At 38.1% G+C, this 15,334-nt stretch overlaps 1 protein-coding gene across 2 annotated transcripts in view; it reads left to right on the top strand.

Moving 5' to 3' along the window:
* Positions 1 to 998: 998 nt before the first annotated feature.
* Positions 999 to 15,334, top strand: part of atp11c (ATPase phospholipid transporting 11C) — a 171,474-nt gene continuing 157,138 nt past the window's right edge. Inside the window, exon 1 of one of the 2 annotated variants that reach the window (XM_061900308.1) lies at positions 999 to 1,369. In XM_061900308.1, coding sequence (XP_061756292.1) covers positions 1,310 to 1,369 — 60 coding nt within the window. In that variant the 5' untranslated portion in view covers positions 999 to 1,309. The remainder of the gene's footprint in view (positions 1,370 to 15,334) is intronic. The other variant, XM_061900309.1, reaches the window with a different exon arrangement.

The following is a 15,334-nucleotide window of genomic DNA, read 5'->3' on the forward strand; positions in this document are numbered from 1 at the left end:
TGCAGCATGTGGGACGCCATGTTTGACATTCAATGAGAAATCATATATATATATATATATATATATATAAATATATATATATATATATATATATATATATATATATATATATATATATATATATATATATATATATGTAAATAAAATAATTCAAGGCAGGCACATACTATATCCCCTGCGGCAATTCAAGGAAATACGGTATACATATATATATTACTTTATTTATATATATTACTTTATTTATTCTTTCAGGAGAGTTCCTTCAGGAAAATTTACATTTTCAGCACAATCCCATTCAAGATCAGACAAACATTACAGGGAGACAGACCAGGGTCGCTAACGGGTCTTCCGACTTCTGGCGCCCCTTACAAAAAAAGGTGAGATACAAGTAAACAAGGGGGGGGGGGGGGATGGGAGGGGAAAAAAAGATTTTAAAAAAAAACTACATATACATATATATATATATATATATATATATATATATATATATATATATATATATATGTATATATATATATATATATATATATATATATATATATATATATATGTATATATATATATATAAATATATATATATATATATATATATACATATACTGTGTGTGTATGTGTAAGTGCAAAGCCATAGGCTCACACAATTTCAGTTCATAAATTAAATTTGGAACACAGATTCATCGTCTTCACAGCTTTAACATAGAGTTCTCATTCTTTTTTAAAGGCACAAAAAAACCGGGTCGGGTATTGAGAAACTTACATTTATGCTTATAAAACTTAGCCAATCGAATGACGTTGCAAAGAAGATAACATCGTCGTCACAAAGATGACGTCACGTAAACTTACGTCACCAACACACCCTACTAAAAAATGGGAAGTGCGGAACTGCGTCGTGTAGCTCTCTTTTTATTTTCAACTGCATTACCCACAATGCACCGGCACGGTCAAAGTTGCCGCACCTTCAACCGGGCGGGGCGAGCTATCGTTTTTTTTTTTTTTTTTTACTGATAATCTTAATCACTGAGCCGGCGGGAGTGAAGCTGCCGGTTCGCAGCCAGCCGAGCGAGTGTGAAAAGAGAAGTTAAGTTCTAGTTTCCGGTGACACAGTCAGTCAAGCCTCGCAGGGATCCTCGCTGGCGGCTTGCGGCGGCCGGAAAACCAGCAGCGGCACCAGCAGCAACAGGGCGCCGGAGCCGAGCGAGATGTCAGCGGCGGCTCTAGCCTCCAGCTTCCAGGGGAACTACCGACGAACCGCCACGCCGCTACCCGCCACTCCCAGCAATAACAACAGCAGCAGCGGCAGCGGGAGAGGATGCGAATGTTGACCGGGCGGTGGAGTCGACTCACACGGGGAGGATGTAGCAGTTCCGCGGTATTTCTTGCGCCTCTAACTAACGTCAGTAGAGTAGTAGAGCATAGATAGCCCAGGAGCTAGAGCGTAGATAGCCCAGGGGCTAGGCTGCTTCACTAACATACATGAAATAAAGTTGCTCCCAGAAAGGGGGGGAGAGACTGTGGGAGCCAAGCCGGGGGAGGGGGAGTCTTTCTCGGAGGACGTGGAAATCAAGATGCTACGAAGAAGACTGAACCGACTGGTATGTGTGACTGACACCACACGCCCACACACACACACATTCTTGTATTTAATACCTTCTTGAGATCTCTGAAAAATGCCTACCTCTTTAGGACCACCCTTTCTAGATATATAAAGATTTCTATTTGCAACATTGATAATATATACATGCATCCATCCATTTTCTTCCGCTTATCCGAAGTCTGGTCGCGGGGGCAGCAGCCTAAGCAGAGAAGGCCAGACTTCCCTCTGCCCAACCACTTCGTCCGGCTCCTACCGGGGGATCCCGAGGCATTCCCAGGCCGGCCGGGAGACATAGTCTTCCCAACATGTCTCCTGCCGGTCGTACGTGCCCTAAACACCTCCCTCGGGAGGCGTTCGGAGACCTTTTATGAAAAGTAAAAATCGAAGCTAATATATACTGTGCAAATATAAAAAAAATGTAACTATTAAGTGATTTTTTTTGTAAGTGGTCTCTAATCTTCATTATTTTTCAGAATCAGAAATACTGTATTAATCCCTGAGGGGAAAGTCTTCCCAACGTGTCCTGGGTCTTCCCCATGCCTCCTGCCGGTCGGACGTGCCCTAAACACCTCCCTAGGGAGGCGTTCGTAGACCTCTATGAAAAGTACAAATCGTGGATAATATATACATACCGTGCAAATATAAAAAACTATTTAGTGATATATATATTTTTTGTAATTGGTCTTTAATCTTCATTATTTATCAGAATCATCCATTTTCTACCGCTTATTTCCTTTGGGTTTGCGGGGGGCCCTGGTGCCTATCTCAGCTACAATCGGGCAGAAGGGGGGGTACACCCTGGACAAGTCGCCCCCTCATCGCAGGGCCAACACAGATAGACAGACAACATTCACACTCACATTCACACACTAGGGCAAATTTAGTGTTGCCAATCAACCTATCCCCAGGTGCATGTCTTTGGAAGTGGGAGGAAGCCGGACTACCCGGAGGGAACCCACGCATTCACGGGGAGGACATGCAAACTCCACACGGAAAGATCCCGAGCCCGGGATTGAACCCCAAACTACTCAGGACCTTCGTACTGTGAGGCAGACGCACTAACCCCTCTGCAACTAGGAAAATCCCTGAGGAGAAATTACAATTTTCAGCATACTTCAAGTTATTGTAGTGTGTCTTCTCTCTCTCTCTTTCCCTCTCTCTCTCTCTCTCTCTCTCTCTCTCCCTCTATGTATATTTATTAAATTTTTCTTATTAATTTTGGCCAAAGAGGGGGCGCATTTCAATTCCTTTACACACACTTGTTATTACATATGTTGGCCAGAGGGGGAGTACTTCAAAACATTTTACACACACTTGTTATTTCGTAAGTTGAATAGAGGGGGAGCACTTTTAAAACCGACACATAGTTTTCAGCGAGGAGACAAACATTTACTCGGAGACAGGGACCAACTTTCGGCGCCCCTTAAAAAGGTAGAAAACGGGTAAACATTGGTGGGTGGGTTGGGATGAGTCAGAACTCCCGGGGAGAGGGTCCAGACTGAGACCAGGAAATAAACAACTCAATAGCCATAGCACACACAAACAAGTTACAAAGAATACACAAGACTTGCAACAGAGTCAATTTGAACAATCCCTTTCTTTTGGGACCACCCTAAGTTTGATAAATTTCACCACCAGGGGTGCAAATGAGACATTCTCTGCTAGATGCAACGGTTTTCCTTTTATTAGGACCATGATTTATGTCCTAACTTGTTCACCGGTCCTCATATTGTCGGTACTTTTCATTGTTGATGTCTCAAGAAGGGTAGAAATACAAGTATACACACACACACACACACATATAGATACACGCACACGGCCAGCTTACATCTACCCGGTTCTGACCCAAACTAGCTTGCAATCTCCTTTTTTTTAACGTGATCGGAACAATGTTGTTTCCCCCAAGCAGCTGCTTCGCTCAGTCCCGCAGGCTGGCTGACTGCCAGTCAAGTTCCCTCCAGTCAGGAAGTCACGACGCACTGGAAGTTAAGGTCACACACAGGAGGAGGACTTGCTGTTAGGGGGCAGGGGGGAAACAATTCCAATTGTGGTGTCTTTTTTAGACACAGGCATTGGAACTTTATTTATAAATGAGTTTGTATTTTATAGGGGTGTAACGGTGTGGTTGCCGATACGGTTATGGAAAGTGTTATTTTTAGGAAGATACAATCAGCGATTTGAAATCGATTCAGTAACTTTCTAACAACAAAACAACAACTAGTGTGACTTGAATAAATAGTGGATACTGTACATTGCAGGTGAAGTTTCCTATATTCCTGTAAATAAGTATAAATGAATTATGGATCCAAACAAGAGAGTAAACAACAACTAGATGAGGCAATTCCTGAAGAAATTGCTTGTGAATGCACCGATGCGGAAGTTGAACTGAAATCCTGGAATTTTTTTTAGAATTGTTGAAGTAGAACACATAATTCCCAAACAGGCTGAGTATTTTGAAGTTGGAACAGTTCGAATCAGATGAAGAATGTGGGAGTTGTGGAAGTTTGAAGAATGTCCCATTTATTTCAATGTGAATTTCAGGAAAAGCTGGAATTTTTTGGAAAATGGTTAAAAATACTTGAGTGATCTGAATGAGTTGAAATGGTTAGTGTTGGAATTTTTCAAATCAGTCAAGAAATGTTCAAGTAGTAACGTGTTGAATTGAGAATTAGTATTACGGAAGTCCTGGAATTTTAGGGAAAAAAATTCCAGTTCAAAAACAACTTTGTTTTTTGTCCAGATTAAGAGGAATGTTTTGACGGTGGAACGTTTGAAACGCATTGAAAAATGTGGAAGATGTAGTCGCCAGAAAAAAAGGATCTGAGAAAAATCATGGAATTTTTTTATACTTGGAAAAAGGTAGTTTACATTTCCAGGAGGGTGGAATGTGTTGAAGGAGGAATTGTTTGAATCGTTTGAAAAATGTGTAAATGGTGGAAGTTTGAAAAATGGCCAATTCATTTTGAAAGGGAAAACCAAGCATTCTGGGAGATCTGTGAATTTTTGTGAACTTGGAAAAAAAAGTAGTTTAAATTTCCAGGATAGTGGAATGTGTTGAAGGAGGAATGGCTTGAATCGGTTGAAAAATGTGGAAATGGTGGAAGTTTGAAAAATGCCCAAGTCATTTTGAATGGGAAAAATGTCCCGCAAAACTAGGAATTCTGGGAAATCTGGGATTTTTTGTGTACTTGGAAAAAAAGTAGTTTACATTTCCAGGAGGGTGGAATGTGTCGAAGGTGGAATGGTTTGAATCGGTTGAGAAATGTGGAAATGGTGGAAGTTTGAAAAATAGCCAATTCATTTTGAATGGGAAAAATGTTCCAGAAACCCAGGAATTCTGGGAAATCTGGGATTTTTTGTGAACTTGAAAAAAAGGTTGATTAAATTTCCAGGATGTTGGAATGTGTACAAGTATACGGTGGAATGGTTTGAAACGGTTGAAAAGTGTGGAAGTAGTGGAAGTTTGAAAAATGGCCAATTCATTTTGAATGGGAAAACCAGGCATTCTGGGAAATCTGCTAATTTTTTTGAAATTGGACAAAAAAGTAGTTAAAATTTCCAGGACGGTGGAATGTGTTGAAGGTAGAATGGTTTGAATCGGTTGAAATGTGGAAATGGTGGAAGTTTGAAAAATTCCCAATTCATTTTGAATGGGAATAATGTCCAGGAAGACCTTGAAATCTGGGAATTTATTTAGAACTTAGTTTGTATTTTATAGGAGTGCAACGATCAATTCAAGAACAACATTTTTTTAGGAAGATGCAATCATTGAGTTTTACTCGATTTAGTAACTTTTTAACAAAACAACAACTAGTGTGACTTGAATATAGTGTATACTGTACATTGCTGGTGAAGTCTCCTATATTCCTGTTATTTTATGTAAGGTAATTAAGTATAAATTAATTCTGGATTCAAACAAGAGTGTAAACAACTACTTGATGAGGCAATTCCTGAGGGAATTGCGTGTGAATGCTCCAATGCTGAAGTTCTACTGAAATCCTGGAATTTTTTTTCAGAATTGTTGAAGTAGTGCACACAATTCCCAAACAGGCTGACTATTTTGAAGTTGGAACAGTTTGAATCAGATGAAAATGTGGGAGTTGTGGAACTTTGAAGAATGTCCCATTTATTTTAATGGCAATTTCGGGAAAAGCACACAAGGACTTTGAGTATGACCAATGTATGATCCTGTAACTACTTGGTATTGAATTGATACCCAGTTTTGTGGTATCAGCCAAAGCTAATGTAAAGTATCAAAGAAGAGAAGAATAAGTGATTATTACATTTTAACAGAAGTGTATATAAACATGTTAAAGCCGATAATAAGCAGATTTTAACAGCAAATGAACGAGTAGATTAATAATTAATTTTATACCACTTGTCCTTCATATTTCTGACAAAATAATAGAATAATAAATGACACAACATGTTACTGTATACGTCAACACCTAAATTAGGAGTCTTTGTTTGTTTACTAACTACTAAAAGACAAGTTGTGCAGTATGTTCACTATCTTATGTAAGGACTAAATTACAATAATAAACATATGTTTAATGTGCCCCAAGATTTTTTGTTGAAATAAAGCCAATAATGCAATTTTTTATGTGGTCCCCTTTATTTAGAAAAGTATCAAAATACATTTTGGTACCGGTACCAGTACCAAAATATTGGTATCGAGACAACACTATTAGGAATTGTAACTTTTCAGTCGTGATCATGATTGACTGCAGCTAAGAGCATAAGTTTTATTTGGTAGCACTCATTGGGTAATTTTGATGCTGTGTAAAATAAAGACATTTTTAAATTGTCCACCCAATTCTTACATTTAGATTGTTAAAAATGCCAGTAGTTAATCAATAGTCAATAATATAGTGGATTTCCTCAAAGTACTAATTATAGATCAAATATTTCCATAACTAGAGCTTAAAAAACTATTCACAACCTTCTAAATACACTTTTCATCATTATTAGAGCACTCTAGATATAAAGTAATGTCCTTTAATCATATTTACACTCGAGTTGCGCAATATAGACAATATACAATTTAGTGATATCAATTTGCCTGACGTTTTTAATACTTATGTAATGTGGTAATGCATGTTGATGACTCATTTTAGCTGTGTCTGCAAATTTGACAGCCACAAGCAAACAGACGATTCCTCAATGTCGCATTATAGCTCGCGGCTAATGTCCCTACACAGTGCAAAGTCAGTAATCCTCGCCTAATACTTCCTTCCAAGTGTCATCCCTGGAGGTTGGAGACTAGGTAAACATGCTACATTACACACTGTAGGAGGATATGCTAACCGCAGGCTAGAGCTTGTTAACGTAAACAAAGGTAAGCGAATCAAAACAAATATTGACAGTAAAGATACCAAGTATAACATTATTTTTTCTATACTACAGTGGTTGGATTAGTATTTTTTTTTATCATCCCAAAATTATTTTTTAGTTTTTATTATTGTTTACAATCTCAGGAACTAAGTCCCTGGACACAGCAGGTCCTTTAGAGCAAAAATAAGGGTAACTATATGAGGCAATTACTTAAGGAATTGTGTGTGAATGCTACAATACTGAAGTTTAACTGAAATGCTGACTGAATCTAGTTTGCATATAAGACTAGTTTGAATGGTTTGAAAGTTGAAGAGTTTGCATTTCCAGAAAAATCGGAATTTGGTTTGGAACTTGGGAAAGTTTTAATTTGAATGTCCAGGGTAAGATGATTGTGTTGATGTTTGAATAGGTTTAAAAATGTGGGAATTGTGCAACTTGGAAAAATGCCCCATTCATTTCAACGGGAACTTCCTGGAAATTTGTGAGAAGCGGAAATTTTTTAGAAAATGATTAGGGCCATGAATGTCCTAAATGAGCTGAATTGGTTGGTGTTGGAATTGTTTAAATCGGGCAAGAAATGTTGAAGTAGTCAACGGTATTAGGGAATTTCGGAAAAATCTGGAATTTTTTTGAAAATGGTAAACCACATGAATGGTCTGAATGAGTTGAAATGGTTGGTGTTGGAATTTTTCAAATTGGTCGAAGAATGTTGAAATAGTAACATGTTGGCGCCCCATTATACACCTGCTGTGAACCTGTTTTTATGTTTTATTTATTTATTTTTTTATCATGTTCTGTTCGTGTTGTGTTGTTTGCTCGGTCTTCAAATTATCTTTTAACCTGCCCATTGTACGGCACTTTGGCTACCCCTGTGGTACATTTTAAATGTGCTTTATAAATAAAGTTGATTTGAATTGATTTGATTTGAAAAATGGTATAATGGAATTCCTGGAATTTCGAGAATTTTTCCAGTTCAAAAAACAACTTTGTTTTTGTCCTGATTTAAAGGAATGTTTTGACAGTGGAACGGTTATAGTGGGTTGAAAATGTGGGAGGAGTATTTGCCAGAAAATAGGGTGGAAATAGGGCTGTAGAAAAGCAGGAGTTCTGTAAAATCCTGGAATTTTAATGAACTTGGAAAAAGCGTAGTTTGAATTTCTAGGATGTTGGAATATCTTGCAGGTAGAATGTTTTGAATCGGTTGAAAAATGTGGAAGTGGTGGAAGTTTGAAAAACGGCCAATTCATTTTGAAAGGGAAAAATGTCTCGGAAAACCTGGGAAATCTCGGAATTTTTGGAATTTGTCAAGGGCGAGCCCGCCATTCCCGGATAGGCTGAACAGTTTGAAGTTGGAACGCTTTGAAACGGATGAAAAATGTGGAAAATACGCCAAAATCTGGAGAAGAAGAAGAACACATATATTAATTGTGGTGTAGAAAACCATATGTGTGAATGCTTTGGAGCATTCACACAACAATAAATATTGAATTGATATTGTTACACGGCTATACCATGTTTTTATCTGAAGGGACAAGCGGTAGAAATGGATGGATGGATGGATAGTATTGTGATCTTAAAAAGATAAAGGACTGTATGAGTAGCATGGATATAACCAATACTGCACCTGTAACTACTTGGTATTTGCTCGATAACCACATTTGTAATATCGCCCAAAACTAATGTGAAGTATCCAAACAACAGAAGTTTTTAGTTGGCAGTTGTCGGTATATATGGATTATTTAACAGTTTGTTCACAACTCTTCGCTAATACTAGAAGACACATGGCGCCTGCCTTAAAGCCCAGACGAGCTTGTTTGTAGACTTCCAGTGGCAAACCTGTCTTGACATGCTGATCCCGTCCCCAACTGGCACAACTCTTGTAGTCCTTCCAGCATTGCTTCAAACAAACAAAAAAAGAACAACGTGGAATTTGCAATGCAATGTGTATACCTGGAATGTAGCGTAGGGCTGGGCGATATGACCTTTTATTAATATCCCAATATTTTTAGGCCATGTCACGATACACCATATATATCTCCATATTTTGCCTAAGCCTTGATGCATATAATCACAGCAGTATGATAATTCTATGTGTCCACATTAAAACATTGTTCTTCATACTGCATTAATATATGCTCAACTAAGTAATTTTACCAAAAGTGTATTTATTTAACCGTTATTAGGCAGCGGCACAAACATTCATGTCATTTCCGAAACAGAAAGTGCAAGATTGTCAGAGACATTTTAGAACAAGCTATGAGTGCACTTTTGTGCATGATGTCACCAAGATGACATATCAAAACAACACTAAATTAAAGTGCACTTTTTGTACAGAACGCCACTTAAATAGTTAAAAACAAATAAAGTGCACTTTTGTGCATGATGTCACACAAGATATTTCAATAACTGTCGAATAAAAATGAGCTGCGTAATAGGGTCCTGCGGACGTTATCTCCTCTTGTTGAATTTTTTTTTTCATACGGTGTTGATGTGGAAATAGTTGCTTCGACATTTTGTTGGTGTGGCACCGGCAGGAGATGTTGACATGCAGAGTTTCAAGCAGTCCTCATTCTCTAGCGCAGGGGTAGGGAACATTAGGACTGGTATTACCCAGTCCTAATGTGGCGTGATACGGTTGGATCCAAAAATAAGCCTATGTTTGGATGCTTTACATCAGTGGTGTCGAACACGGTTACACTTGGCTGCCCCCGCTAGTAACTGTATGTAATTTATGAATATAAATGTATAAGAATTCACCTCATGATATTATAAAATGTATCGCTGCGTATTTGATTATCATATATGAATTACTTACACTATACATTTTTTTTTTTTAAATCAGTAAAAATACTAAAAACTATCAACTTCACCGTACAATGTACAATGGTTTTTACAGCATTCTACTGCAAATGGAAAAACGGTACTATAGTTTTTTTTTTTTTCTTCACTGTTTTATCCTGGCAACTGAGCTGCCAGTTTTTGTTTTTTTCACTGTAAAATTTATTAGACTTAGACAAACTTTAATGATCCGCAAGGAACATTGTTCCCCACAGTAGCTCAGTTACAGAGGATGAAGATGGAAAGGATAATGCACAGGAGGGCAAAAACAAAAGTTATAAAGTAGACTAAAAATGTAGCATAGTAATTGTCATAATCGTCACTTCTACAGTGCATGTTTGATGAATAACTTGCTTTGATTTAACTCAAGCAGAAGTTTGTTTTTATTTTAAAAAGTTTGAAATGAATGACAGCATTATATTTATTGCATTATTAGATAATAAAGTTTAAACTATACTCAAAATCATGAAGTACATGTATTTCCGTACGTTACAAAGAAAACATTACATTTAGTAAACGATTAAATGCTTTATTGACCCATATTACCGTATTTTCCGGACTATTTTTCCTCAAAACTCAAAAAGGTAAAATGTATATACCTAGTAGGGATGTAACATAGACTATCAAACGGTATCAAAATCTCATGGTACGATATCAGCACAGTATTAAGGCCACCGTACAATACTATTGTATTATCGTATATTCTAGACTATAAGGCGCTGTTAAAATCTTTTTTTTTTCCTCAGAACCCGACAGTGCGCCTTAAAACCTGGTACGCCTAATGTATGGAATCATTCGAGTTTTGCTTACCAACCTCGAAGCAATTTTATTTAGTACATAGTGTAATGATAAATGTGACCAGTAGATGGCAGTCAAACATAAGAGATACGTGTAGACTGCAATATGACGGCAATATGACTCAAGTAAACAACACCGACATCTGATATGTTCCATTGAAAATATAGAACATCACACAGGGCGCTCAAAAATCGCTCAAAATGTTTTAGTACGATTCCGTTAAGTTATGAAGCCGCGCCGCTTGATGGATTGTCGGCACATTAAACACACAACTTTTATTATGGTGTGTGTGTATAAGGTAAGACATATCATCTGGGGTTTTGTTTCGCAATGTTAAGCAAAATCAACTTTTCTTAACTTCTGGTACCTGCTGATCTCTATTTGGGATGTGCATAAATCCTGAAAAATCCGCCTTTGTAGTCCGTTGTCGATAAGCTTCTTCTTTTTCTCTATCTTCTTGTTATGGGACATTCATCCTCCGCTGTTGCCATTTCTAATATTAAGTAGTGTAAACTTCTCATTTATAGCTGTCAGTAAGCTTTAAAGCGCTGAAACATACCGGTGTAGTGAGTTTACATTATTCACCCAAGGAACTTTAGTTATTACAGAGTTCCGGTTGGAGGTTTTTTTACGGGACACATTTCTGGGCGTTGTTGTTTCCTGATAAGGAGATGCTGCTCCGTTATTGATTGAAGTAAAGTCTGAATGTCATTAAACAGTTAGCTCCATCTCTAGACACTTCTTCCACTCCCGTCCTTGCACGCTACACCGCTACAACAAAGATGACGGGGAGAAGACGCTGTTGAAGGTGAGCCGCGTAAAGATAGATAGTACTTTAATGATTCCTTCAGGAGAGTTCCTTCAGGAAAATTAAAATTAAATAAGACCTCCCACAAAACGGCGCATCCTGAAGTGATTGTCAGAAAGTGGCTTGAAGTAAAACATCATCCATGCAACATTTTGACCAAATAACCACCATTACATTTTTGTAGACCACAAGGAAGTGTTTTCAATTTAGAAAGAAAGAATAATAAAATAAATCTTTTAATGCGCCCTATAATCCGGTCCGCCCTATATATGAAAAAGATAAAAAATTGACCATTCACCAGCAGTACGCCTTATAATCCGATGCACCCTATGGTCCGAAAAATACGGTGTATTGATAAACACACTTACTGTTAAACACAGTAAGGCGGTCTGTCATAACGTTTTTAGCATTCAATCAGACATTATTGTGAGGTTTTGTATTAGTGTTCCTGAAAATAGATATACTGGCCCCCCAGACTATTTTTTTTCTCAAAATTTGGCCCCCGAGTCAAAATAATTGCCCAGGCCTGGTTTAGGCGGTGGCCCTTTGTTGTTAAGGCGGCCGCTTTAACAACAAAGCCCTGCGGGAAACCCTGATATTGACTCCTGTAATGCGCCTTTTAAACCGGTGCGCCTTTATACATGAAAAAAGATGGGAAATGGACCGTTCATTGGCAGTGCGCCTTATAACTCCCCGGTGCGCCCTATGGTCCGGAAAATACGTAGGGCCAAATCTGACCCTTGAGTTTGACACCTCTGCTTTACATACTGTGGCAAAGTGCAGCGTTGTGCATTCCTTCGCTTGCTTTAATTGCCCTTAATCAGTCATGAGAGGGGTTTGTAGTTGTAAGTGGGGAAAAAAAGGCTGGCTCTTTATCATCATCCTCATGCACTAGTAACCTGTTGTCGCTCGCAGCCAGGATCCTCCAGGTGATGTGAAGCGGTGTGGATAGTGATTATAGTGTCTCAACCTCCCCCGGCCTCTCTTAAAGTCTCGCCCGGTCAGCTGAATTTGCTTCTTCTTCTGCGCTACCCACCCCCTGTCACTGCGAGCCGTAAATAATATTTTGTGCAGAGAGCTCGGACGCGGATGCACACACAGCGTTGTTATATCAGCCTGGCCGCCTCCTAAATCACACCACCCTGCTGCTTCTTACCCACGAGAAGGAGAAAAGGCGGAGGGGGCAGTGAGAGTAAGGACGTCATCAAAAAAAAAAAAGCCACAGAGAGAGGGATCACACGTCTTCCCTTAACTCAGTGTTTTTTTTACCTTTTTTGAGCCAAGGCACATTTTTGGCGTTGAAAAATGCAGAGATCATTAAAAAACAAAACTTAGTTGACAGTAAAAAGTCGTCGCAATTGTTGGATATGACTTTAAAGCATTGTCATGGTGCGCAGTGCCGGCAGTAAGTTTAAGCATTAGTTACCTTTTTACCTGCACCCTGCCTCTCGCTGTTTCCGACATCTGCAAAGCAATTAGCTACCGGCTGCCACCTTCATTGATTGATTGATTGATTGATTTAAACTTTTATTAGTAGATTGCACAATTTAGTACATATTCCGTACAATTGACCACTAAATGGTAACACCTGAATAAGTTTTTCAACTTGTTTAAATCGGGGTCTCCACGTTAATCAATTCATGGTAAGATATGGAAGAATATTACACGGTTACTCTGCCGAGCTCTAGACAGTGCATACACTCAAAAACAACAATCATTTGCGGACTATAATTACTGGTTTGCAAAAAATATTTTTAACCCAAATAGATGAGATTAGATAATCTCTCACGGCACACTATTGTGCCACGTCACAGTGGTTGAAAAACACTGCCTTAACTCTCCTTTAACATTTAAAGATGGCTTAAAGAACGAGCCAGGTTTGTATTTTTATTTTTTCAATTAAATTTCATCAGGCAGTTTGAGGGTTGGTGAGGGGGAAGCTCCAGAGGTTGTAATGCTCTGACAGGAATGCCAAATCTCACACTTGCCTTTGATGTCGGTTCAAGCCCTTGAAGGCAGCACTGAGTTCTGGAGGAGGCGGAGTCTGGCGGTGGAAATGAGATACCGCTTCATCACAGGAAGCACATACTGATTACATGGACAACACATGCATAAAACACTCACTCGAGTTAAACTTCCCACGTCAGGATGCAACAATTTTCCCAATATGACGTACAAAACCCAAAAGCAGTGAAGTTGGCATGTTGTGTAAATGGTATATAAAAAAAGAATGCAATGATTTGACAATCCTTTTCAACTTATATTCAATTGAATAGACTGCAAAGACAATATATTTAATGTTCCAACTGCAAATAATCATTTACTTTGAATTTAATGGCAGCAACACATTGCAAAAAAGTTGTCACATGGGCATTTTTACCACTGTGTCACATGGCCTTTCCTTTTAACAGCACTCAGTAAATGTTTGAGAACTGAGGAGACTGATTTTGAAGCTTTTCAGGTGGGATTATTTCCCATTCTTGCTTGATGTACAGCTTAAGTTGTTCAACAGTCCTGGTTCTTCATTGTGGTATTTTAGGCTTCATAATGCGCCACACATTTTCAAGGGGAAACAGGTCTGGACTACAGGCAGGCCAGTCTAGTACCCACACTTTTACTATGAAGCAACGCTGTTGTAACACGTGACATGGCATTGTCTTGCTGAAATAAGCAGGGGCGTCCATGAAAAATACATTGCTTGGATGGCAACATATGTTGCTCCAAAACCTGAATGTACCTTTCAGCATTAATGGTGCTTTCACAGATGTGTAAGTTACCCATGCCTTGGACACTAATACACCCCCGTACCATCACAGATGATGACTTTTGAACTTTGCGCCTAGAACAGTCCAGGTGGTTCTTTTCCTCTTTGTCCCGGAGGACGCGACATCCACAGTTTCCAAAAACTATTTGAAATGCGGACTCGTCAGACCACAGAATAGTTTTCCACTTTGCATCTTCCTTATTCTCAGCCAATGCCCTTTTAGGCACATATGGTGTGTTTGCGGTAATTGGAACAATGAAAATCAAAGCTAAACTATATATATATATATATATATATATATATATATATATATATATATATATATATATATATATATATACACACAGCTTAATAAGTGTGCACTAATCAGAAGCGATACATCGAAAATGCAGCCGTCGAAAAAAGACACCAAAAACAGCACTGCTGAAACTGGATGTTTTGATGATGTAAACAAGATGCACGCGACTGTCTGGAGTGCAGTCAGCATATCCGAGTCTCTTAACATGTGTACGGTCTACAATAACACCAAAAAAAGGTGAACTTTTTGATTAACTTTTTAATTAAATAAAAAGTCACTAAAAGTCTCGTCTCTTGAAAAATTCCCAACAAAGTACATTGGACAGTAAGCAGCAACAATATACTGTATTATAAAAAATATGTTTGAGTTTGAGTTTATTTGGAATATGCAAGCATACAACATGATGCATCACAATTTCCAGTTCTTCTTTTCAACATGTTCTTTTACATAACAGTTGCTAAAACTATTGTTTGCTTCCTGTTCTCAATTTATTCACAATATAGTCCATAAGTAATCACAATAATAATAAATACATGATAATCGGTGAAGTAAGTTGCATTTCATATAGTGAGACGAGTAAGATTATGCTGAAAATGATTGGATGGATGAAGTAAATTCAGAATTTTTACCATGGTTCTTCTTCTTTGTACTTTGTAAACACTTTAAGTTTGAATAGTTTCTTGAAGTGGATCATATTAGTACATTCTTTGATTTCTTTGCTTAATCCATTCCATAATTGAATTCCACGTACTGATATACTGAAGGTCTTAAGTGTTGTACGTGCATACAAATGTTTTAAATTACATTTTTCTCGAAGATTATATTTCCCTTTTTTTTTTTGAATAATTGTTCTATATTCTTGGGTAGCAGGTTATAGTTTGCTTTGTTTATAATTTTAGC

The sequence above is a fragment of the Nerophis ophidion genome, linkage group LG05 (assembly GCF_033978795.1).
Source record: "Nerophis ophidion isolate RoL-2023_Sa linkage group LG05, RoL_Noph_v1.0, whole genome shotgun sequence".
In the NCBI taxonomy this organism is placed as follows: domain Eukaryota; kingdom Metazoa; phylum Chordata; class Actinopteri; order Syngnathiformes; family Syngnathidae; genus Nerophis; species Nerophis ophidion.